Source organism: Thalassophryne amazonica, chromosome 3 (genome assembly GCF_902500255.1).
Source record: "Thalassophryne amazonica chromosome 3, fThaAma1.1, whole genome shotgun sequence".
Lineage (NCBI taxonomy): Eukaryota > Metazoa > Chordata > Actinopteri > Batrachoidiformes > Batrachoididae > Thalassophryne > Thalassophryne amazonica.
This window is the reverse complement of record NC_047105.1, coordinates 42,888,497-42,912,573: the sequence shown is the minus strand read 5'-3', so window position 1 is coordinate 42,912,573 and position 24,077 is coordinate 42,888,497. Positions and strand designations below refer to the sequence as shown.

At 39.9% G+C, this 24,077-nt stretch overlaps 1 protein-coding gene and 1 long non-coding RNA gene across 2 annotated transcripts in view; both read left to right on the top strand.

Annotated features, from left to right (window-relative positions):
* shmt2 (serine hydroxymethyltransferase 2 (mitochondrial)) overlaps positions 1–15,318 on the top strand; it is a 103,244-nt gene extending 87,926 nt beyond the window's left edge. Inside the window, exons 7-12 of the mRNA XM_034166114.1 lie at positions 4,424–4,563; positions 5,137–5,299; positions 7,515–7,614; positions 11,673–11,828; positions 14,024–14,131; positions 14,318–15,318. Of these exons, the coding sequence (XP_034022005.1) occupies positions 4,424–4,563; positions 5,137–5,299; positions 7,515–7,614; positions 11,673–11,828; positions 14,024–14,131; positions 14,318–14,445 (795 nt within the window). The 3' untranslated portion in view covers positions 14,446–15,318. The remainder of the gene's footprint in view (positions 1–4,423; positions 4,564–5,136; positions 5,300–7,514; positions 7,615–11,672; positions 11,829–14,023; positions 14,132–14,317) is intronic.
* A 2,701-nt stretch (positions 15,319–18,019) lies between these two features.
* Positions 18,020–23,195, top strand: LOC117506601. The gene is made up of 3 exons (XR_004559512.1): positions 18,020–19,009; positions 19,721–21,483; positions 22,669–23,195. It is a non-coding gene; the product is annotated as an uncharacterized LOC117506601 (long non-coding RNA).
* The last annotated feature ends 882 nt before the right edge of the window (positions 23,196–24,077 follow it).

Sequence of the window (24,077 nt, the reverse complement as noted above, 5' to 3'; positions counted from 1 at the left end):
TGTGGAGCCGTTCATCGCTTTATGGTGGAATCTGCCAGGCCGGGCTTGTCTCCAGGTTTTCAGTGTTTTGTTACCGACGCTGGAGCATACTTCTCTTTACTTTTTTCCTGGAAATTTCTTTTACCATCAGCATTAATCAGCTTCTGCACATCTCTTGTGTTCTTTACCCCCTCCAGTAACCCTGTCATCTCTGTTGCCTTTTAATCTACAAAATATGTGCTGATCCAGTTTAGATATGGGAGGAAGTGAGATTGTCATGATAATAAATATTAACTGGAGCACTAAAAAGATTGTTTACTGCTCTGATCATTCGCCAGCAAGTCATTTGCATGTTAGCGAGCTATTTGTTTGTGCTGTTTTCAATAAGCGCTGGCAAGAAACGGTAACTATTTGTAGAAATATGCTGTAATATTTCAGGGCTGTGATGACTGCCGAGCAGAGTAATTACACCATCTCTACTTTGATATATCTGCTCTTTGAAAAGATCGTAGCTTCACAACAAATGTACAGGTCATTATAAAACCTCAACAGAAAATGGATAGGGTAAATACAGGACAAAATAAACAACGGAACTGAAAAGTATAAAGGGAGCCTGGATATTGATACAATATGTGAATGAGGATGACACAAAAAACTTTATTACTGCAAATTGCTGACGGCAAACTCAAAACGCAGTTTTCTCACATTTTGCAAAACCTGTGCTTCGTAGTGGAGATGCACATAAGGGTTTTCTTTACGGTGATGGTTTTCTGGAAATTCACGGAAATCCGGGTTTTTACTTACATGGTGAACATTTCTGAGTTGTTTTTGATAACATACTTCAGAATCCATTCATGTTACACACCCAAACAGTTGGTGGCAGTAATGCATTGTGTTGGTTTGTAAGCCACCAATAAACTCAAAAGAAGGGTTATTTTTGTTTTGCTGGCTTTCATAGGATACTTCTGGCATTATGTACATTTCTCAGCCAATCAGAAAGTCAAAACTCATTAATGCATCAAGGGGTGGAGCATGCGTATCTCTACTGTGACAAAAGATGCCCGACCACACCTCTCTATGAAGTCGAAACCACCTAACCTGTGTTCATGTGCTTATTAAATCATATTTTTGGGGACTGCGCTGTGGTTCTCCTAACAGTTTGCTTTGTTGTGGACATTAAAAGTTATGAGCCCTGTATTTTTTCCAGTATTCATACATTAAGTGGAGCTAACGGGTGAATCTGCTGACATCTGCTAAAAGTGCTAACACCGTTACCATACAATATTAAATCCGGCGAGTTTCATTTAGTGTGTCTACTGCAGCAGAGGTATTTGATCTGTTGGGGGACATTTGCACTCTATGAGCACAGTGTTGTAGTTTGGAGTATTTTATGATAAACACCTGGAATAATCTGGCTTGTGTGGTGAAACTGAGACTGAAGGATTATGTAACGTGCCACACCGTATGCCCACACAGCAACCAACGAAAGGCATGTTACAGATTTTACTGTGAACTATGCGCCATGCTGAAGATACAAAACAAATTGAAATGTTGTTCTGCTGTGCGAGACAATTTAAAGTTCCTCAGAAAATAGGGCTGGTTCGAACAAACGGACCAGACCGGCAACCCAACTTTTTTTTTAGTCATCGTTTTTATACAGAAAAGTTAACACTCTGGAAAGTTTTTGATCTTATGTTTCAAAATCTGGGAAGAATTTACTTCAAGTTTCTTCATGTAAACTCTAGCCTGCTAAATCTGCATTTTATGGTTCTTCTGGACAGAGGCTTTCTGAAGATTTGGGGTGAAAAATCAAACAAAATGGCAGATTTCACACTTTTGTCTTATGGTGATGATGTGAGGAACAAGTTTAGATGGAAGTGGTTAGAGAAAAAAGACAGTGGTTTGTATTTTTTTTTTTTTTTTTTTTTTTTTTTTTTTTGTCTTCCTGTATCAGGAAAACAAACCAGGGAGGTATAAGATATTTTTTATTTATCACTTGCATTATGTATTTTCCTACATTCCTCACCTCTATTTTTACATGAAATGAAAAAGTGAATAAATGAATTTAGTATCTTTAAATATAACCAATATTTGTATTTTTAAATAGAAATTGGCAAATGCCAAAAAAAAGAAAGATGAACGTAGGCAGGAACTGGGATTGTCTCTAGGAAAACAACTGAAAACCCAGACATCTGTACATAAGGTGGCCAAGAAATTAGAAAGATTATCAATAGCTCCAAAGCTTCTGCCAAAACTAGGAACACTCAGAAGTGCGTGAGAGTTTAATAAGTTGATGCATTAATGTGCCATAAATAGTTCTATTGTTCCATTTGAATTGACACTGAGAATTATTATTTTTGAGTTCTCTAAATTGTCATTTCCTTTACTGTGTTCTTTTCTGAGGCACAATATATGTGTTTTAGATTACAGACAGGTACCACAATACAAGTTGTGTGAAAAGACTGGGGTTGAAAGATTTTACCTGACCCAACAAAAACATTTTTGGAGACTTATTTTTTTGTTTTGTTTTTTTTTGTTGTTTGTTTTTGTTTTTTTGGTGGGTAAACGGACCTTAAAAATGCACCAGAATGCATCTGAGATTTCAGATTTTTCTTGGGGAGAACCCCCCAGACCCCCCACCAGGGGCTTCGGGTCTTCGACCCTTGCCAAAAATTTTCAGTTGTTTATTTATGTGCAGAATTTCTCCAGTCATAGCCACAGAGTGCTTCAGAGTTGTCTAGCTGTCTTGGTGGCTTCTCTCATTCCTCCTTGCCTGATCAGTTTTTGAGAAATGCTTACTACAGCATTTTTTACCATAGCATAACATACTGTTTGTATTTCTGAATGATTGTTGTAAATGAAGTCCAAGACATATCCAGTGATTTAGAAATATTCATGCATCCATCTACTTACTTGTCTAAAAGAAACAGGCTGTAAAAGTGATATTTGTATTAAAAGCCATTCTTATATATACTGTGTCCAATTACTTATGAGCTTGAAAAGTGGAGGGACTGTGTATAATAATAATAGTTCATAAGTCTCCATAGTCTCAATAGTTCAATAGTCTCCATTGTTTGAGTTCAACGCCATTGTGATGGTGATGCAAAGGCAAAGAGAAAACTAAATTAAAATAAAAAGTCACTGTCCAAATACTTAAGAATCCTGCTATATCATAGTTTCCAGTTACCTTCTGTCACAAAAAGGAAATAAATACAAAGAAAACCCCTGTTGGATTGTACAGTGAGTGTGTTCAAATCCCTTAATTGTTCAGCTGATGTGGATTAAACACCCACAAATATGAAAGCCTCCACTTCATTGTTTATCTTTACAGTGTCTTGCAGAAGTATTCGGCCCCTTGGTATTTCACGCATTTTAATTTGTTTATGGAATTTCAAATACCAAAAGTAAATCAGGCTTCTCAATATAAAAATTTCTAAAATGATCTTCCTTAGACTCAAACTGAAAGTAAACCTCTATAACTTGATATAAAATTAATTAAATAGGGTTTTATAAAAAAGAAGACCTGAAAGTTCAGCTACAATTTGCCAGAAGGTACATCTGAGATGCAAGCCTAGATTTAATGTTTTGGTGAAAGAAAATCCTCCTCTGTACCACTTAATCATGAAGCTGTATAACTGAGGATACAAAATGCAAAACATGCACTATGCACAATTTCTCCAATCACAGCCACAGAACCTATAACCTCTTCTGGGTGTCTTGCTGTCTTTCCTCACTCTTCTTCTTGCACAGTCACTCAGTTTTTGAGAACTGTCTACTCCACACAGATTTACCATAGAGTGCCATATTGTTTGTATTTCTTCATAACTAATCTAAATAAATTCAAGACATATTCAGTTACTTGGAAATGTTCATGTATCCATCCCCTGACTTGTCTGAAGAAAACTGGCAATTAAACTGATCATTTACAGGTATTATACCAAAGGGGCTGATTACTTATGCAGCCCATCATCTTGGCCTTTATATTTTTAATTAGTTTATATCAAGTTGGACAGATGTACTTTCAGTTGGAGTCTATGGAAGATAAATTTAGAAAATTTCATATTCAGAAGCCTGATTTACTTTTTGTATTTGAAATGCCATAAACAAATTAAAATGCATGAAATACAAAGGGGCTGAATACTTTTGCAAGCCACTGTACAGGTTTGAAGTAATTCATCTTCATTGATTATTAGATGTTCTTGTTTTCAGGTTGCACTTAAAAATCATTGTCTGCTAGTTTGCGCTTTAGCTGTGTGCACTCGCGCAATGTGCTCTCTGCAGAGTCATCTGCAGAGGCAGGTCATGAACTTTGCTTTTCTACTAAACAATGCAATTTCCTGTGATTTATGGGGCAGAAAATTATCATACATGTATGATTTTAATGTAGTTAGTTTAATCCAATTTGCTTTGTGTAATTCCTGTTTCTGTCCCTCTTTTCCCTCAGCTGTGCACTGATGTTAATGCTTACATGCTAGCTGACATGGCTCATATCAGTGGCCTGGTGGCAGCCAAAGGCATCCCCTCTCCTTTTGAGCACGCTGACCTGGTCACCACCACCACACACAAATCCCTCAGAGGAGCCAGGTAAGACAGAGGCAATCCCTCTGGAGCTGATGGGAGATCATCAGTCAGCTAACAGAGCATGCAAAGCCGCTCAGGAACAACCGCTACAGTTTTGAAATCTAATTTATTTACTATGGTTGCAGGCCTTTTGAGGATCCAGCAAAAGATTTTTTTTTTTTTTTTTTCTTCCTATTGTTGTTGTAGAACTCTGTTTAATACAGAATACCTGGGCATTCTCATATCAAATGTCCATAATGGCAAACCAAAAGTAAGTCGAGGACAGCACCACAAATATCTGGTCTGTGTACATATTGGGGTTATATTCAGGAACTTTGACAACTTCTATAAAGTGTAGGGAATCATATAACTGTTTGTTACCACATAAACATGAAAACTACAAAAGCTTCTATTTCTTTTTAATAAGAGTATTTTGAAGCAAATTATGTTTCATTACATTTAGAGTGGCTGCAGTCAGTCGTCTTTTGTCCAGGGTCTGGAGTCCACTGGGGTAGATGCAGTCAGCAAAAGAAACTTCAGACTCTGAAGAAGAAAATATTTCCTTTCTCAGATCACTAAGTTCTCTATTGTACCCAGGGCTGGCCTCATCTTCTACCGCAAAGGTGTTCGTTCCGTGGACAAGAAAGGCCATGAGGTCGTTTATGATCTGGAAGACAAGGTCAACTTCTCTGTCTTCCCGTCCCTGCAGGGTGGACCTCATAACCACGCTATCGCTGGTGTGGCTGTGGCACTGAGGCAGGTCAGTATCACACACCCACATGTCCAGTTTCACTACAAACATAAGTTTTTCTTGCTCACTGAGCTGCTGCCATCTTCTCTTTCTGTTATGCAGTCTGCACCTGGCAGCTGCCATAAAATGCTTCATTTTATTCCATACCCTTCATAATGTCAGCAGTTGACCAAGTGAAGTTTTTTTCAGGTTATTACTAGTAGCAGGAGTGGTGGTGGCAGTTGTGGTGCCCAGTGCGCTTTGTTTCAGTACGGGGGAGTAGGGCCTTAGTCAGGGAGGTGACAAAGAACCCAATGGTCACTCTGTTAGAGCTCCTGCATTCCTCTGTGGAGAGAGGAGAACCTTCCAGAAGGACAATCATCTCTGCAGCAATCCACCAATCAGGCTTCTATGGTAGAGTGGCCAGGTGGAAGCCACTCCTTAGTAAATGGCACATGACAGCCCACCTGCAGTTTGCCAAAAGGCTCCTGAAGGACTCTCAGACAATGAGAAATAAAACTCTCTGGTCTGATGAGACAAAGATTGAACTCCAGGTGTCATGTTTGGAGGAAACCAGGCACCATCCCTACAGTCAGTGGTGGGCACAGCTAGCCAAAAAGTTAGCTTCGATAACTGGTAATCAGCAAACTGAAAAGTTGTCTTTTATAATGCTAAACCGATAAACTGCCTAAAGAATTATCGGAAGCTACCGGTAGCTGTCAATTTTGTCTCCCATACACTCTCAGCTACTAACAAGCCAATTTCGAGTTTAAACACAGCCAAAGCTTTTAATAGAATCAAAGACGATCACAAACCCAGACACAGCTACTGAGTCAACACTTCTATCTTTGTGCGCCCTGCCCACTACTGTAGGGAAATGTCATTTACCTTGACACCATACAGTGGTCCAGCCATGAGGCAGAGGCCTTAAAATGGAAAGCAGGTTTGACTTATGGTTTTGATTTATAAATCAAATTAATCCGGATAGATAACTACATTAATGTAAACTCTTAAAATGTACAAAGTGATATATAACACATATCTGTTAATTTTAAAATAATGCACTAATTCTAAAGATTTGAACATTAACACACAGGTTCCCAAAGGGATTATGGGTAAACTTAGCCCCTGCTCATACTGACTGGTTGACTAATTCATTCTATGTAAAAAAAAAATTAAGGAGTAATAACTTTTTTTTTTTTTGTGGCAGTCTGGCAGACAAGCCTTTCTGCTGGGGGCAGAGTTGAGCTCAGCTCCTCTTAACTACCTCACTGCTGCTAAATACATAGCAGACAGGAGCAAAAGGGATTATAAATGTTTCTCAACATTACTAGCTATGTAAAAAAAAAAAAAAAAGTCACCGGTCTAAAAGTTACTGGAACTAAATTAATCGGAAGGTAATTGGCCAGATGATGGTTTTAAAACTTATCTGAAAAGCTATTCCGCTAACAAAAACATTAGCTTCGATAATTATTGGTTCTCGGATTAGCTGAACAGTACCCACCACTGCCTACAGTGAAGCATGATGGTGGCAGCATCATACTGTGGGGATGTTTTTCAGAGGCAGGAACTGTGAGACTAGTCAGGATTGAGGATTGACTCTAAGCACACAACCAAGATATCAAAGGAGTGGCTTCAGGACAACTCTGTGAATGTCCTTGAGTGGCCCAGCCAGAGCCCAGACCTGAATCTCATTGAACATCTCTGGAGAGATCTGAAAACGGCTGTGCACTGACACTCTCCATCCAAGCCGATGGAGCTTGAGAGGTGCTGCAAAGAGGAATGGGCAAAACTTCCCAAAGATAGGTGTACCAAGCTTGTGGCATCATATTCAAGAAGACCTGAGGCTGTAATTGAGCAAAATACTTGTGTACTTGTGTTTTGCCCAATACACATGTATACACTTGTCTAAATGTGATTTCTTTTTTTAATCTTTAATAAGTTTGCAAAAAAAAAAAAATTGAAAATCTACTCCATTTTGGAATAAGGCTGGAACACAAAATGTGGAAAAAGTGAAGTGCTGTGAATACTTTCTGGATGCACTGTAATTTGACCAAATTTCACATGAGTCATTTTTACAAAGGAAATGTTACATTTTCTAGTTAGAAAAAAAACTATAACTTTGTGAATTAGAAAAGATTTTGTATCTCATGAACAATTTTTTTTAAACTCATATGATGCTGTTCTTGTGGCTGCCCATGTGCCCAGCTCAAGGCTTTCTCTTACATTTCCTGTCGGTGTCTAGGCCCAGTCTCCCATGTTTAAGGAGTACATTGCACAGGTTCTAAAGAATGCCAAGGCAATGGCAGCTGCACTCCTCAGCAAAGGTTATACGCTGGTATCAGGTAATCTGACTTGGGACCCCCCCCCCCCGATGCATTTTACATTTCCCAGAGAGAGACCACCTCAGCAAAATGGCAGGGAAACATTTAAAACACAAGTCAATAAAGAGAAATGTCCTGTCACAAAATGCAAATTGTGCTGCAAAAAAACCTGCATTTAAATTCATGATGTGCAAATAGGCTAGTGTCAGTGTAGTCGGCCTGTCAGTCAAGAAAATAAAACCAGATGAAATTGGTCACTTTCTAGTTGTGAGCAAATGCTGAATTTCCTGGGTGGTGGTGTGCACTTAATATGCTGGACTCAGTCCTTTTTTGATATATGGCCTTCAGTTAATGGAGTAAAAATTCAGACTTGACCTGTGTTCATACACAACATTTACAGTCTTTGTTCATGTTTGTATAAAATAATTTAAAAGGTTGTGTGCCATTACAATGCCGAAGAAAATTAAGTTTCTCAAAATGGAGTTACTTTGTTTAATTAATGAATAAAGTACAATTTGCAGATTATTTTGTGAGACGCTGCTAAATGTTTATCCGGTACTGTATTCACTGCAGTGTTGCCAAAATCTTGCCAGGTGTATTTGTCACAATATGTAATTGCACTTAATGTAAGACACGATCAGTTAACAAGTAAAATACCAGTCAGATATACACTTGTTTTTAGAAAATACATCTTCAAAATCTTGGAAGAGTCTTGGAGATCCCCAGATCCCCCTATAAAAACCTTATAGTAAGGCAGAAAGCTTACAGTTTTAGATGTTATTTAAAAAGAAGCCCTTTTGTAGAAGGGGCTAATTAAAGCTATAGTGCCACTAGTTTTTTTAAAGGACATGTCGCATGTGTTTTAACATCCCAGTTAGCAACACATCATCAAAGTACTCATGGTTGTAAGCCTCCCTGCGCACATGCACTCATAATTAGTGGTTTCTGATATATTTTTTTTAATTCCTCTCCCGAAGCGAGGTAACGGGTGCATTTCCGGATAATGTTTCACTCAGCAGTTGTCTGCATTTCTCTGCGCGTGATGTAGTTAAGAGCATAACAGAAACATCCCAGACAGAGAGAGAGAGAGGGAAACGAATGCGATTATGTCCAATAATGAAGTTTTTGAGCTTTTCTTTGAAAGCAGTGGCTCAGATTTACAGAGGAGACAACAACTTCACCCCAAAACTCTTAAACTTTTTCAGAGTCTGTTGGATTTTGGAACTTAAAGTATGGTGACACTGCTTTTTGTCACAGCTGCTGGTTTTACTGCTGCTGTGATCACAGACATGTCTAGACACGAAGATGTATGTCGTGTATTTGAAAACTCAGAAGATGCTATTTTCAGGATATAATGGACTCTCTAATGTGCCACAAGGCAGAGCTGCGATCGGACATTATGCACGCACCTGCGCTGTGGATCGGAGTGACTGAGGATGAGTGGACCGTTCAGTGGCTGGGGATCGCAATTGCAATCACGCGCGAGCATGAAGGCTTGTTTTTGTTGTGGATTTATTTGGAAATCTTTACACTGGGGTGAGTGGAATGTTATTTTTTTCCATCTTTTGCTTTGTGTTCTTTCAATGAAAGTACTTTCTGGCTGAATTTGAACAATATATAATCAGTATTAAGCTTGTAGATTCTCTCAGATGTCATAAAACTGTCAGTCTCTATAAGGAACTTTCAAAAGAGAATTAAGGTTGAATAATCCCTTTAAAAAAAAAAAAACAGCTGACCTGCGGGTTAAAACAGCTGTTACACTGTTTTAACCTGCATGTCAGCTGTTTATTGCCGCTTAGTGGACTTGGAATGTCTCCGTGACATTTGTACAGGCAACATGATGACACAGATAAATATATATTTATTCGATTTTTCACAGTTATATGACTAATTGCCACAGGTGCAAAAAACTTCTCACAGCTTCTGCTTTTACCGTGACTGCATCAAAATCAATAGTTATCACTTAAAAATGAGTCGCCAGAACACTACGTCACACTTGTGTAAACTTTGGAATTAATCTGTACCTCAGTTCTTAACGTTAACAGATGCATTCCATTGAAGCACACGCTGGGACGCTTCTAGTAAAGGTGCACTGGCACGTGCATGACTTGCACGATCTGTGTCATGCAGGAGAGTAAAGTCATCTTTAACGGGTGCAGACTGAATGTGAAAGGAGCTCCGGCGCGTGCAATTGCGCTAAGAGAATTTTGAAATGTTCAAAAAATCCTTCATGCATAAATGTCATGCTACGTGGCGCGATCTGCTTGCCAACATGACATGCAGCTTGTCAAGTGGAGTAAAGAAGTGAACAGAGCGAGTGGTTGCGTCAGCAGATCGCTTCAGAGTGCAACTCGTCTGAAGGATTATAACGAGATGTTAAATTGATCATAAACATACTTTACCAGCTCCAGACAACAAGGAAAGAAAATGCAACTGTTTTACCAAGGCATGAGAAATAATTACCTTTTTAGACTGCACCAAATGCTTTCTCCAGCTCATTCAGCGTGCGAAGGGCACTGCTGGAGCACTTCTTTTTGAGTCAGGAAGCGATTAGAGCCATTTTCAACAGACAACTTGCAGAGGAAAAAAATTAATCCGCTACAAAATAATTATTATATATATGCAGCATAGAGCATATGGCAGGCGGTGGAACAAAGCACGGTGTCCAGCTGGGAACACAGCGGGTGGGATCATCATGACGATGCGCGTGAATCAGTCTTAATATTGTCTTGTCGTAAACTCACGAGTACTTTGTTTTCGCAAGGCTCCATAGCTGTTTCTTGGAATGCCGTATACTTTGAAACCGATCACGCAAGTGCACAACGTAATCCCGGTGGATCATCGGATGGTCACTAACAGCCTAAATCTAAATTATGATTTCAGTGCGACATGTCCTTTAAAATTTAAGTCATATAAAGAATTTTCTTTGGCACCACTATAATTTTATTCCTTAGCATGTAGATGAGGCATTCATAATATATTGCCAATATGATCAAAATTCATGCTGTCTGGAAACCATTTAGAATTTCAACCCCTGATGGCGAGAAATTCAAAGGATCAGATGCTACGACCAACATTTGCTAACGGCTTATGGTTAACGTAAAATGGGTTACAGGTAATCTCAAAACCTTGCGCATACGCACATGCCCTTCCTCCTGTCTGCATGACTATGATGAAGGAAAAGACAACATCCACTATGGACTTCCCCCCAGATAAATATGTCCTCTTTCTTAATATGAGCTGTAATTTTGCAACATGTTACAAAGGTAAATCTGTATTATTTTGCTTGGATTTTGGTAGAACCCAAGTTTCTAAGTTTTGTATAATTTGAAAGGCCCTATAGTTATAATGTTATTGTACGTGACACAAAAAAAGAGTAAACTACTTTTTGTTGTTAGTTAGATTAAAAGTTTGGTGTGTAGGCAAACACATGCATGTTTACTTCACTAAATGTATATAAAGTTTTCAATTGATTGTACATTTTTAAATACAATAGTCAGCCTTTTCTTACCTTAACCATCATTCTTGTTGCAGGTCTGGTTGTCCCACAAAGTGCAGACGAGTAGAGTGCCAAATAGAATGAAGGCTGTTCCCTATCTTTATTCAAGAGTGGGGTCTTTCAGTTTGAGAGCATGATTTATTAGTTTTGCTCATTCTCTCACGTAGGATGTCCTAATTCAGATCTTCTTTTACGGCAGTTGGCATCCAGCTTAATAGTGCATAAGTCCACCTTCTGTTCCCAAGTGTAGATCAGATGGTACCTTATTCACATTGGCACTATGCAGGAGCAGCTTGTCATGAATGTAGTAGGTGTTAGCTTATGGCCGTAGGTGGTAATGCAGTATATCTTTGAAATTTTAAGTCACAGCACTAGCCAAACAATTAAAAATAAATATATAATAAATAAATAAATAAATTTTTAAAAGTGCATGACTTACAGTCCGACAAATAGTGTAAGATTTTGTGTAGCTTCTCGTAAAGTCACAGGAGTACTGTGACTTTATGTACTGTGACCATTCTGCATCACACTCTTCTTCTGTGCAGAAACATCTTTTTATGTAAAATGTCAAATATTTCAGGTGGGACAGACAACCATCTAGTCCTGGTGGACCTGAGGCCTAAGGGCATTGATGGTGCACGAGCTGAGAGGGTGTTGGAGCTTGCGTCAATCACTGCCAATAAGAACACTTGCCCTGGGGACAAGAGCGCCCTGACTCCTGGTGGCCTCAGGCTGGGTATGGAACAGCTTCACATTACACCACTTTTATGTCAACTCTTAGACTAATGTCCATCATGCCTGATTCCTAAAGGGAATTAGAGATTGAGATTTGATTTATTGTCATTGTCATTACACAAGTGCAACGACATTATCATCAACTTGAGACAGAGAAAAGAACATGGTATTTGGGGTCAGCACTCAAACATTTGTAATCATATCATATCTCAAGGCATGCTTGGCATTTACCTACAGGTTGAAGTGTGTGTGTATATATATATATTTTACATGGTAAAATTTACTCTAGAATATGATCAATCACGTGTATCTTTCTTAGATATGTGGATTATACTAGGTAATGGGAGTCTGACTACCACCTTATACAAGAAAGAAACTGACTGTAATACTCTTCTCTTAGCCACCAGCGCCCACCCTAGAGCTTTAAAGAATGGCCTACCTAAAAGCCAATTTTATAGATTAAGAAGACTGCCACTCTGACAATGACTTCATTGAGAAGACAGTAGAAATGAAACAGCGGTTTTCAGAACGGGCTATACAGCTCAGTGTGTGGATACGGCATATCAGAATGCTCTTTCTAAGTCCAGAGTTGACCTTCTGGGAAAAAAAAGTGTAAAAAAAAATAAAAACATTTTTCAGTCTCTGTTATTACCACCTACACTCCCCAGGCCCACATTATTAAAAAAAAAAAAACTATTAAACACTGGCATATTCTAACCACAGATCCAGCCCTGTCTGAACTTTTTCAGGACCCTCCTCTCTTTGTTCACAAAAGAGGACCAAACCTCCATAATAAATTGATTAGAGCTAACATCTTACCCCCTCCAAAACAAACTGTTAACTCCTATCAAAGAAGGGAATTATCCCTGTGGAAATTGTGCTCATTGTCATAATTCAGTGAAAACAAATACCTTTAAGCACCCTAGAACCGGTAAAAGTTTTGGAATCAGGGGAATAATCACATGCAATAGGAAAAATGTTATCTATTTGTTAACATGCCCATGTGACAAAATTTACATTGGTAAAACCACCCGCCCTCTTAAACACAGCATAAATGAACATAAGAGCTCCATTAGGAGAAAAGATGAAAAATATCCTGTTGCCTGTCATTTTAATGATCTGTCACACCCTCTTTGTTCCCTTAGATTCCAGGGTATAGAACAAGTAACCCTACACAGAGGGGGTGATGTTGACAGGAAATTATGCCGAGAACTCTTTTGGATATATACATTAGATGCACTACAACCATCAGGTCTAAACGAGGATTTTGACATGTGTGTTTATATAATTCTGAAGTATTGATTTAATTCTGAACTGTTTGTGCTTTGTTTTATGATGGCCGATGCCTGATGTGTACACAGCATGGACTTGTTCTTTTTCCTTTTTTTCTCTGTTTGTATGTTTCATGTCTTTCACTACATTTCCCATGATGCTCTACTGACTGAGTGCTTCACCACTGATTACAGGTGCCACTAATTAAGTGTATTAACTCCAAGCACTGTTTGTAACATGCACTCTGCCTGATGAAGGTCTCACAGACCGAAAGCTTGCAGCTTCAGTAAAGCTATTTTGCACAGACCTGAAGTGTGCAGATTTTTTTCCTTTTTACTTAGAAGTCTCTACTAAATCCTGCACCTTTTCAACAGATGAGCGGTGACCCTTCACTACTTTACATGGTATATGTATAAAATGCTAATTACTGTAAAGCAATTTTTCACTTAAACTTGCTATGCAGGTTTTCATGTGTTAATAAGTCTGCCACCAATTAAACCATAAGCGCTGAGCAGATCATGATTAATTGAGTATGTTTGGATTTTGAAACATTTTTCAGGAAGTTTAAGAGCTACAGAACTCTACTGCCTCAGTTTTAACATCACCTGAAGGCAAAGTTTAAACATACAGTACAGTACTCAGCACTTATTACTGTCTCATTTAATTTCTACAAAAATGTGTAGTCCACTGATTTAGTGTCCTGTTGGCCTTTAGTCAAACACGTAAGCGATGGTGAACCCGTCTGTTATTTCAGTCGCACCCTTGGTCCTGCATATTATTCGGAAGACTAAGTATTTATGGATTGTTGTTTTTGTTTAGTTTGGGGGGGTGTTCATATTGGAAAGCTTCAGATTTTCAGTGTGTAAATTCTTTAAATATATTCATTTGTGTTTCATGGTGGTTGTTTTGTGTTCTCTTTCCCAGGTGTTCCTGCCTTGACCTCAAGACAGCTCAAGGAAACTGATTTTGTGCAAGTTGTCGAATTCATGGATGAGGGCTTCAAGATTGCCTTGGATGTCAAGAAGAAGACAGGTACCAGTTACATGTTGAGTGCACTGTTTGAAATGATCTTTGTCATCATTAAAAATACATTACCATCTTACAGTAATGAATTTTGAATCATAGTAAGAAACAAAAATCTAATGATAGAACAGAGAGAGCTAGAAATGGAAGGTTAATATTTTCACTTTTTCCTTTCACTTTCTTCCTATACTGCAGGAAAGCTCCAGGACTTCAAGAACTTCCTCTTACAAGACCCAGAGACTGTGGCTCACATTGCTGATCTGCGTCAGCGTGTTGAAGCTTTTGCCAGGCCTTTTCCTATGCCAGGCTTCCACGACCATTAGGACAGCTGATATTTATTTCGGGGGCAGAAAAGCTGGATGTCAGAAAGGCGGCAGGAGAAATGCCGTGTTGGTGACGTGGTGGTTTGTGCCTCTGATGTGGGACGACTCCTTTTTAATCAAATCTGCTACACGACTTTTTACGATTTTGCAGGCATCTAAGAATAAGTTATTTTAAAGCAGCATAACTGAATTTCCAATAACATCAAGCAGTCAAGTTTCAGATTGCAACCCATACTGTACCGTGTAAATCTGTTTCTAAAAAGTATGCAGGTCAGATCCCTCTGGAAAAACCATATGTTTACATAGGCTGCATGTTTATACACGCTCGCGAGCGTCTCCTTGTCCTGCAGAGCCGGCGAGGTTCGTGCAGCTAACAACATGGACTCAGACGTTACTGTACTCCTCCAAATATTAGATCATATTGTTTAAAACTGACATTAGATTAGGATTAGTGGAATCTAAACCAAAGTGTGGCAATACATCTCATGTTGCGTCTAGTTCACTAACGTGCGTGGATTATCATTCAGTAACCTCAGCTCTGCAGATAGCAAAACTGGCTAGCTTGCTAACCCTTCCATTTCATAGTCTGCAAATGATTATAATCAGTAACGGTACAACATTTTCAGTTACCTCGTCTATGTTCTATGTTCTGCACGCTACAATGTGTTGTCTTTCTACTTCAGATTTTTCTTAAATGAATGTGTGCACGCTTGGCATAGTAGGAGTAAGGGTCCGTTATTGGTTTGGTTGTAGTTTGAAACCTCAACACTAGATGTTGTTGAACATTCCCTCAGGCTGCTTTAAGAGCACGGCAACTCCATTAATATAAATGCTATACATCTGCAGGATGCTTCAAATGGTTTTATATTAGATTTTTTTTTTTTTTTTTTTTTTTTTTTTTTTTTTTTTAAGCTGTTATTGTATCATCTCGACATTAGTTCGAGTCGGTGCAAGGTGTCAAATAACACAGCTTGCGGGGGAGGTGATAGTGTAGTTGTTAAGCGGTGGTCTTGAGACCAGAGGATCCTCTGTTCAAATCCCTGCCAGACTGGAAAATCTCTAAGGACCTTTGGACAAGGTCCGTAATCCCCCAGTTGCTTCTGGTGTGTAGTGAGTGCCTTGCACTCTGTGTGTGAGAGTACTTATGTATGATCGGGTGAATGGGAAGCATCATTGTAAAGCACTTTGAGCTTCTGATTCAGATGTAAAATTGCGATATAAAATGCAGTCCATTTACTTATGGAGTCAGATTTCAGTCTGAAGTTTATGACTGTGTGACTGGAGCAGTGGTTATAATTATGCACTCCAGACTCTTGATGCCGTAAAGCATCTTTACTAATGTGGATAATTCTTTGAACAAGCACACGTGAGCACGTGCACGCACAGCCTCATACTGTCATCATCTTGATCAGCTGTAGGCTTTTGTCTGAAATTCCTCTATCTGAAAATGAGTTTTCACACTAAACGCAAAGTGTTGTATGTGATTATGTTTGGATATGATGCCTTTACACGGCGGTGGTTTTGGGCACCTTGTTGCTAAACAGTATTTTATGCAGGAAGAGGACAAAGTGAGGTGAAATTCTTGTGTGCTTATGCAACAATGCTGTACACTGTGTCCTCAAAAATGGAGGTGGATGAGTTGGAGGTGAATTGTCACCTCTGAACATTAGAGACCGACCGATATATCGGCCAGCCGATATTATCGGCCATTATAAGCCCTTTTCAAAGTACTCACTATCAGCCGAAATTTTGCCGATAGAACGCAGATAATTTCTCATAAACAGAACAGTTACTAAAATAATGTTTGTCGACAATGTAAAATGTCCTTGCCCCATTTGTCCAGTAGATGGAGCTCTGACTCCATTCAACTGAGAGCTGCTTACGCCCCTGCTTAAATGTGTTCATCACCAGCCCATAGTTCGCCATCACACTGCACTGATCGGCTGACAAAAGCATACAAGTAAGTTTATAAGGATCTATATCCTTATCCTGAACCTATATCTAAGTTGCAGCAACAAGAGGTACAAGATCAGATGTATTTCACAACTCTTTTTAAGGATATGTATTTGCTAATTTCACAAAGGTTTAATTCTTGAGTGCATTTTTTGAACTTGAAAATTCTTCTCTGTTATAAAGGTAATCAATATGAGGACAAAGCTTCAGCTTTTAGCTCATACTTTTTTTGTTAAGGGTCCAAAAAAGAACATTTTATTCATTTAAAAAAAAAAAAATAATAATATCGGCTATCGGCAAATCAGCCGATTTATCGATTATCTGCATTTTTTTTTCATCCAGATATTGTTACCTCCTACACCGTGCTCTTAAGTACCTGGATGGGGGGGGGGGGGGTGCGCACTGTGAGAAGGTTTTTTTTTTTTTTTTTTTTTTTTTTTTTTACTTCTCCAGTGCTTTTAATACCATCTACCCCAGCCTTTTCCAGGATAAACTCAACATCATGGCTGTGGACCCCCATCTAGTGAGTTGGATCTCAGACTACCTTACCAATAGGCCGCAATTTGTCCGGGTGGGGGACTGCAGGTCTTCAACTCTGACTTGCAGTACTGGAGCACCTCAGGGCACAGTGCTCTCTCCTCTTCACCCTCTACACGATGGACTTTCGTTACAACTCCAATACATGTCACATGCAGAAGTTCTCAGATGACACTGCAATTGTGGCATGTATTCGGGAGGGGGACGAGAGGGAGTACATAGGCCTGGTGAAGGACATTGTGCAGTGGTGCCGGCTGAATAAGCTCCAGCTGAACACCACTAAAACAAAGGAGATGGTGTTGGACTTTCGCCGGGGCGCCACCCTCTGCAGCCCATTAACATCGGTGGAGCGGAGGTGGTGGTCTCCACGTATAAGTAACTGGGACTACATCTGGACAATAAGCTGAACTGGGCAGCCAACAATGTATTTTCTCAGAAGGCTGGCCTCGTTCAGAGTCTGCCCTAAGTTAGTGCACCTGTTTTATCTGGCTATTGTGTCCAGTGTTCTTTTTTATGCCGCGGTGTGTTTGGGGAGCAGTGCTTTTAAGGAGGACATTCATCGACTGAACCGGCTCATTAAGAGGGCCGGTTCTGTAGTTGGTCTGGGCTTGGACTCTGTGGAGACAGTGGTGGAGCAGAAAACACTCACAAAGACCCATGCCATCTTGTCTAATGAGAGTCACCCTCTGAACTCTGTGTTCTCCATCCAGAGAAGCTCAGTAAGCGCGAGATTCCTCTCATTGAGATGTTCTACAGAGAGACTGAGGAACTCATTTGTTCCGCGTGCCATCAGGCTGTTTAACGAGGCCTCTGCTGGGAGGAGCAGGAGGGAGAATGTGCCTTAGCAGCTAGTTTTTAGTAATTATTTATTTATTTTTGTGGTGGGCTTTGTTCCTTCCATTTTATTGTATCTTTTAATTCTATCTATCCTTGGAGCACGGACAATGCACAATTTCCTTTGGGATCAATATTTATCTGTTATCGGCATCGGTCGGGCTCTACTGAACATGGTAAGCTTCATAAAGCCTCGGTCACATGGCACTAACAAAGGACACCGAAGCCAAAACGAAACAAGAAATCTGGACTTCCGTTGACTTTCGGAGACATCGTTTAGCCATCGTCCAGCTTCGTTTCTGTAGCTGGCGCTTCATCAGAATTTTCTGACTGTTGAAAAATGTAAACGAATCCTAGCGACAACCTCAGTTTGTCTGTATTCCGTTTTGCTTTCTGTCTAGAAGGTTCCTCATCATTGCGTACTTCCCGTACTGTCAACACTCTGATTGCCATCCAGCCGTCCCCTCCCCCCTCATTCCGATGTGCATGTGCGCGCACACGTCAAGACAACACAGCTGCAGCGAGTTTGGACAGCACAGACCCGCTGCAGATATGGTCACACGCTGGCGCTTCGTTTTGATTTTGTTGATAAGCATCATGGTCGCTGTTCTGTTTCGTTTTTCTTTTGTTAGTTTCGGTCTTTTATGCGCTCTGCACTCGCAGGCTTTTCGTGATGGGAGAAGTCCAGGCTCATTTGTCCACTTTTTCTTGACCATTTGTGACTTTGGGACTTTATTTCTTTGTTCTGCTAACACCGTGTGACGGGGCCCTAACATAAATATTAAATAGAGTATTTCCTTTGCATAAGTTTCATATATATCACACAGGTGATGTTCTTCCTGCTCGGCACCTCTGCCTGCCTGTACTCGCTAGCTCAGCTGCAGCATCATCAGCTGCAGCCACCGTTCACGGTTTCTTTTTCTACCCTACCCAAGGGGCGAGTGGCTGGATGGAAACATCTCCTCACCACCCCCTTATTGCAGTGTTGGACCCCAGAACATATCCCTTCTCCGTAGCTACACCCAGTAGATGGCTTTCTCTTCCTCGTGTGCCAGTTCGCTGCTGGCCTTCTGCAGGCTCGCTCCAGGTGGAACGCTTCCATACCAAGAGTGGCAACAACTAGCAGTTTGAAACCATGTTGTTCTGTTGTGCTAATAGCCTGATTCAACTGGGCCATCTCGGTGTTGCACCTTTAGCCCACACCCACCCTGCACAGAGCACAAAAAGTGCTACATCCAGAGTGACCCACTGATCTGTATATATATTACAGGATTGTTCATTGGCTCACCCATCCATACAATCTGCGGAAGCAAAGTGGCGGCCATCTTGCCACTCCCAACTTATGCGGACCGCACATAGCTTATTAGAACGTCAACAATTTCAAGTAATAACTGAGCTGATTCTCTCATTTACTTATTTTTGTTCTTCAGATAATGTAAGATTGATCCCTCCTAATCTATGCCTGCCATGATTAGCTATTTGATTTATTTTCTTTCTTTCTTTTAATACTTTGACTCTTTCTTCCCTCCTATTGTCACTCATATCTCGCCAACAACGCCTAAAGGTCCAAAACTATGCACAAGTAGACCTAATAAATGTCTTAACATAGTTCATCCAACAAAAAACACATGTTGGCTACACACGTTGTGTTAATAAGCCACTTATTATCTTTGCCTATGTGCTGGAATAAGGGAGAGAACGCTTCAAATTATTGTTCATTACTTCCAATTTCAGTCATACTCACAAGTGAAATGTTTGTCCACAGCCTTTGATGTGGTGATTTGCGCAGTTTATAGCTGTGCACAAAGGTATTTTTTTAAGAAAATTACAAAGAATAAAGTTGCGTGTGCCTCATTAAAGAGCAATAAAAAAAGAGCGGAGTGGTAATATGGCGGCCAGTTTGCTTCAAATATATTGGCCAATGAGCGATCCAGTAATATATAGAGATCAGTGGGGTGACCAGTCTGATGGAATCGGGCCCCAGGTGTAGCACCAGCTTGCATCATTGCGTGATCTAAATACCAACATGGTTGACGGCGCAGCACCAGTCGAATGAAAAAAGTGTGGCAGCTCGGCTCAGTGTAGCACCAAAACGCCAGTCAAACAAGGCTAATTAAACACTGCAGTTACTGTGTTTATACATAGCAGCTCCATAGTCAGTACCTATCTTATCACTCAATAGGGTTAATTAAAATCTAGTAAAGACATTTGAGAACTTAATTACACAATTTGAGTTCTAAGGAGGAAAAAAAATGTACATTTTCTAGTTTCTTAAACTTTTTTAGGCGTGTGAATAAGAATGATGCATATCCTTGCATCATCTGCTCTAATGTGATATTTGAACATTAAAACCTGGATGAAAAATAACTTGAATCAAACATTTTTACAACCACGCTTCAGAGGTTTCTGACTGCTTAATTGTGTTTAAGGCTTAACAAGCGTTTTAATGTAAAACGTAACTCAAACACACACACAAAGCATAGTTAATTATATACATAATTCTATAAGTTACTAAAGAAAGTTATATAAGAAAATTAACAGGTGTTTGACTTGTGTGCAACAGAAGTTAAAAAATTTAAAAAAAAATGAAGGATCTCTTTAATCCTCACGTCTGCTGACACACTGAAATCAATATTGATTTCCAGAATATTGATATTTGGTGTTTTTTGTTGGTGCTATTAAATATGTATATTTTGTTTTTCCCCTGGTAGTGATGAAATTAAACATGTTTATTCTATGCTCCATAATTAGTTGATGTAAATTATAAAAGCCTAAAGGGTTGGACCACCACTTTACGTTTAAGCGTGAACGTGAACCTGTCTGACGGAGACATGAGCTAAATTTTGCTTTATTTTAATGTATTCTTCTACTTTCTGTATCTGCAGGAGATCTGTACATTTTACCTCCGTTTTCAGGTTGATTTTGGCATCCATGTGGACAGCATCTTGTCATTTTGAAACTTTTTGGAGAGTTAAACTGTGCATCCACCACCCGGCTGTGGTGAGATGTGTGCGATCACTCTGCCGTTGGAAACAATATGGAGCCTGTCATTCAAAACCCTGGGACACTAAATGTTGCCACTCTGAGTATGTATATTGCCGATTTTCCCACAAAGCCTCTGTATACTGCAGTACTTCCACTGGGTGAATGGTTGTGGTCCAGCCCACCTCATCACACTCCTATTAATATGTGCAAAAGGTTGGAATTTTTCCAGTCCTGTTGAGATTTTTTTTTTCTCCCAATCTGGTGTCAGAGTTTAATTCATGCATTTTAAAGCAAACTAAATATAATGAATAGAAATACTCATCTGGATTATTTCAAGTGTTTACAAACAGAATATATTGTATATATTAAAGCGCTAATCTCACCTCTTAGATTTTTTAATCGTATTTTTGTACTGAAAGTAGCTGTAGTCATTGCATCTGTCACATATTACACCATGTTGCTCAGTGATGGAAAAGGAAGCAGCGTGCTTTGATTAAAAAAGTTTTCAGTGCATTTTGTTTATCTGATTCTCAGATCATAACAGTTATCACTGCATCAGTGAGAAAGCAGGAATCTGGGAAATAGTCCCACACTACAATCAAGAAAAGAATATTTCAAATGTACTCTGGGTTTGAACAATTCATAGCTTCAGAAGTAAAGTCAGACATTTTCGCATCACAACTGTTTGACAGTCAATAGACTAGACTTTGTCAAAAAGCACCATTTAAAGTAGACCTGCATTGAAATAAATGTGGTCAGATCTCAGAAAGAAATAGCTGATATGTATTTATAAGACCCTTATGAATGCAGTAAAGTAAATCTGCAAGCTCAGATTTGTAATTCAGCGGAGAAATCTTCATTTAAAAATGACAAATTTGCAGCTAAAATTTGGCCCTCAGCGAAAACTGGTTGTACATCATTGCAGTGACGTAAGGCAGAAGACGGAGCGCTCCCGCCTTCAGTCCAATCCCGCATTGAAATTGATTTTATCTTAGTAATGTTACTGTTATACACATCCTGGTTTCAGTATCCAAAAGTAAGCTGCAATGAATGTGAGATACAGCTCTGCATGCTCAGATCAGCGGCGACATTGACAGCGGGCGACGTTCTTCCCCGACACCTCGCTCTCTGCCTCCGCTGCGCTTACTGAGTCTGCGTGCTCGGTAAATGTCGAAGCGGGCCACTCACATCGCCCCCGTGTCTGCTGTGCAGCCGGCACCACGTCCCTGTCTACTGAATGGAGGTGCAGCCAACTTGGCACAAGTCCAGAGACTACGCTCGCTGTTTTGATGCGGAGCGGCCGGTGACACCTGTAGCTGCAAAGACAGACTTTCCGCAGCGCCGCAAGTCTCGGTAATCGGAGCCGCAGAGCTCCGTGGCCGCTAAGAGAGGTTTATATCTTTTTAATGACTTGGATTCTTTGCGGGTCCCGCCTCCGTACCCCTCGACGGTAACACTGGAGGCGAAAGACAGTAGATTTTCAATGCAACACCACTCAGTCAAACGGGCGTATGAAAAAGTCCCCCAAAATAATTTTCAAGCACAAATAAAAGAAATGTGTACTCACCAAACGTGCCGCAAGACAATATGAAGTTTTAAAAAAAAGTAGATCCTTCCGTATAAGACGAGAAAAAGGTGCAGATGCAAACTGACGTAAATCCACAAATTACAGTTGGCGTACACAATGCATGCTGGGATAGGGTCTTTTCCCTGACGTCTCAGCAGCGTCCCGGATGTGCTGACAGTTTTGCGGAGGGCTAAATTTTAGCTATAAATTTGTCATTTTTAAATGAAGATTTCTCTGTTGAATGACAGATCTGGGCTTGCAGATTTACTTTACTACATTCAGAAGGATCTTATGTGTAAATATGTCATTTTTGGTCCAAAGATCTGACTGCATTTATTTCAATGCAGGTTTCCTGCAGCATTCGTGAATCTCTTTTACGTTGCCTGACTGTTGTGCAGAAACACAAGTTTTGCTTCAAACTTGTCTTTAGCACATTTTGTATTGGCTAAATTCTAATAATTTAAAAAATTGCTTTCATACTAATGAGACAAACTATCACATTTTATGACACGTTCTGTCACAAACCACTTCTAAGGAGTTGCAAAATTACCAATTGGTGTGTGGGAAGATTTCATTCTGTTGTAATCATGTTTATCGGGGCTGTGCTGTAATGGTGAGGTTTGTGTGGGAGTTTGGATGCATTTGTGCATATACTGAAAAATGAACTGTAGAATGGTTACATATCTTTAAGTGGATTAACAGCCGCAGTGATTAAGAGAGAAGGTACAGGAGGGTTGCTGTAAAGTTAATGGAAAATAAGTTTTTATCTGTAAACTTGGTAAAACATCTGGGATTTTTTTTAAGTGATGTTTGTGATGAAGCAAATGTTAGTTTTAATTAAATGACAATACTTCAGTGTTTTGTCTAAGATTCACTGATGTTTTCTTTTTTTAAAGCTCTATTTCATGTTTGTCCACTTCACGTAAAGGTGCGCTGATACTTGCACGACTTTGATGCGCGCACTTGTACGCAGTGTCATGTAGGAGAGTAAACTCATCTTTAACGGATGTAGACTGAACATGAGGGGCGCCGGCGCGTGCAACTGCAAAGAGAATTTTGAAATGTTCAAAAAAATCTTTCACACAAATGCAGTACAACGTGGCGCAATCTGCTCAACACTATGTGCAGCTTATCGAGTAAAGAAGTGAACAGAGTGAGTGATTGCGTCAGTGCACCGTATCAGAGCGTAGCTCGTCTGAACGATTATAACAAGATGTTAATTCTGTCATAAACAAACCTTTTCAGCTGCGCACAAGAAGGAAAGAACGTGCAACTGTTTTACCAAGCCATGACAATGTGAACATGGCAAATAATGACCTTTTTACCCAGCTTCACATGCTTTCTCCAGCTCGTGTGAATGGATCCGGCTGCTGCAGTCCTCTGATTCAGGAAGCGATTAGAGCTGTTTTCAGCAGCCAACGTGCAGAGAAAATGATTAAGCCACTACGAAATAATTACTTTATATACGCAGCATCCAGCGCAGAGCATGTGGCAGCCGGTGGAACACAGCACTCCGTCCAGCTGGGAACACAGAGGGTGAGATCGTCACAATGACACAGGGGCCTGGAGGCCTGTGCATATCCCCTGGATATTGTAGTGTGAAGCCGATAAAGTATAGGTCATGTTCTGATGGATTGAGGAAACACATGAGTAGTGTATATGAAATTTTGATACCTGTTCATGTCCAATTTTTGTTCTGTAGAACCTTTTTTCCCCCATTTGTCTGTTCCTTGCTACTGATGCACAGAGAGCCCAT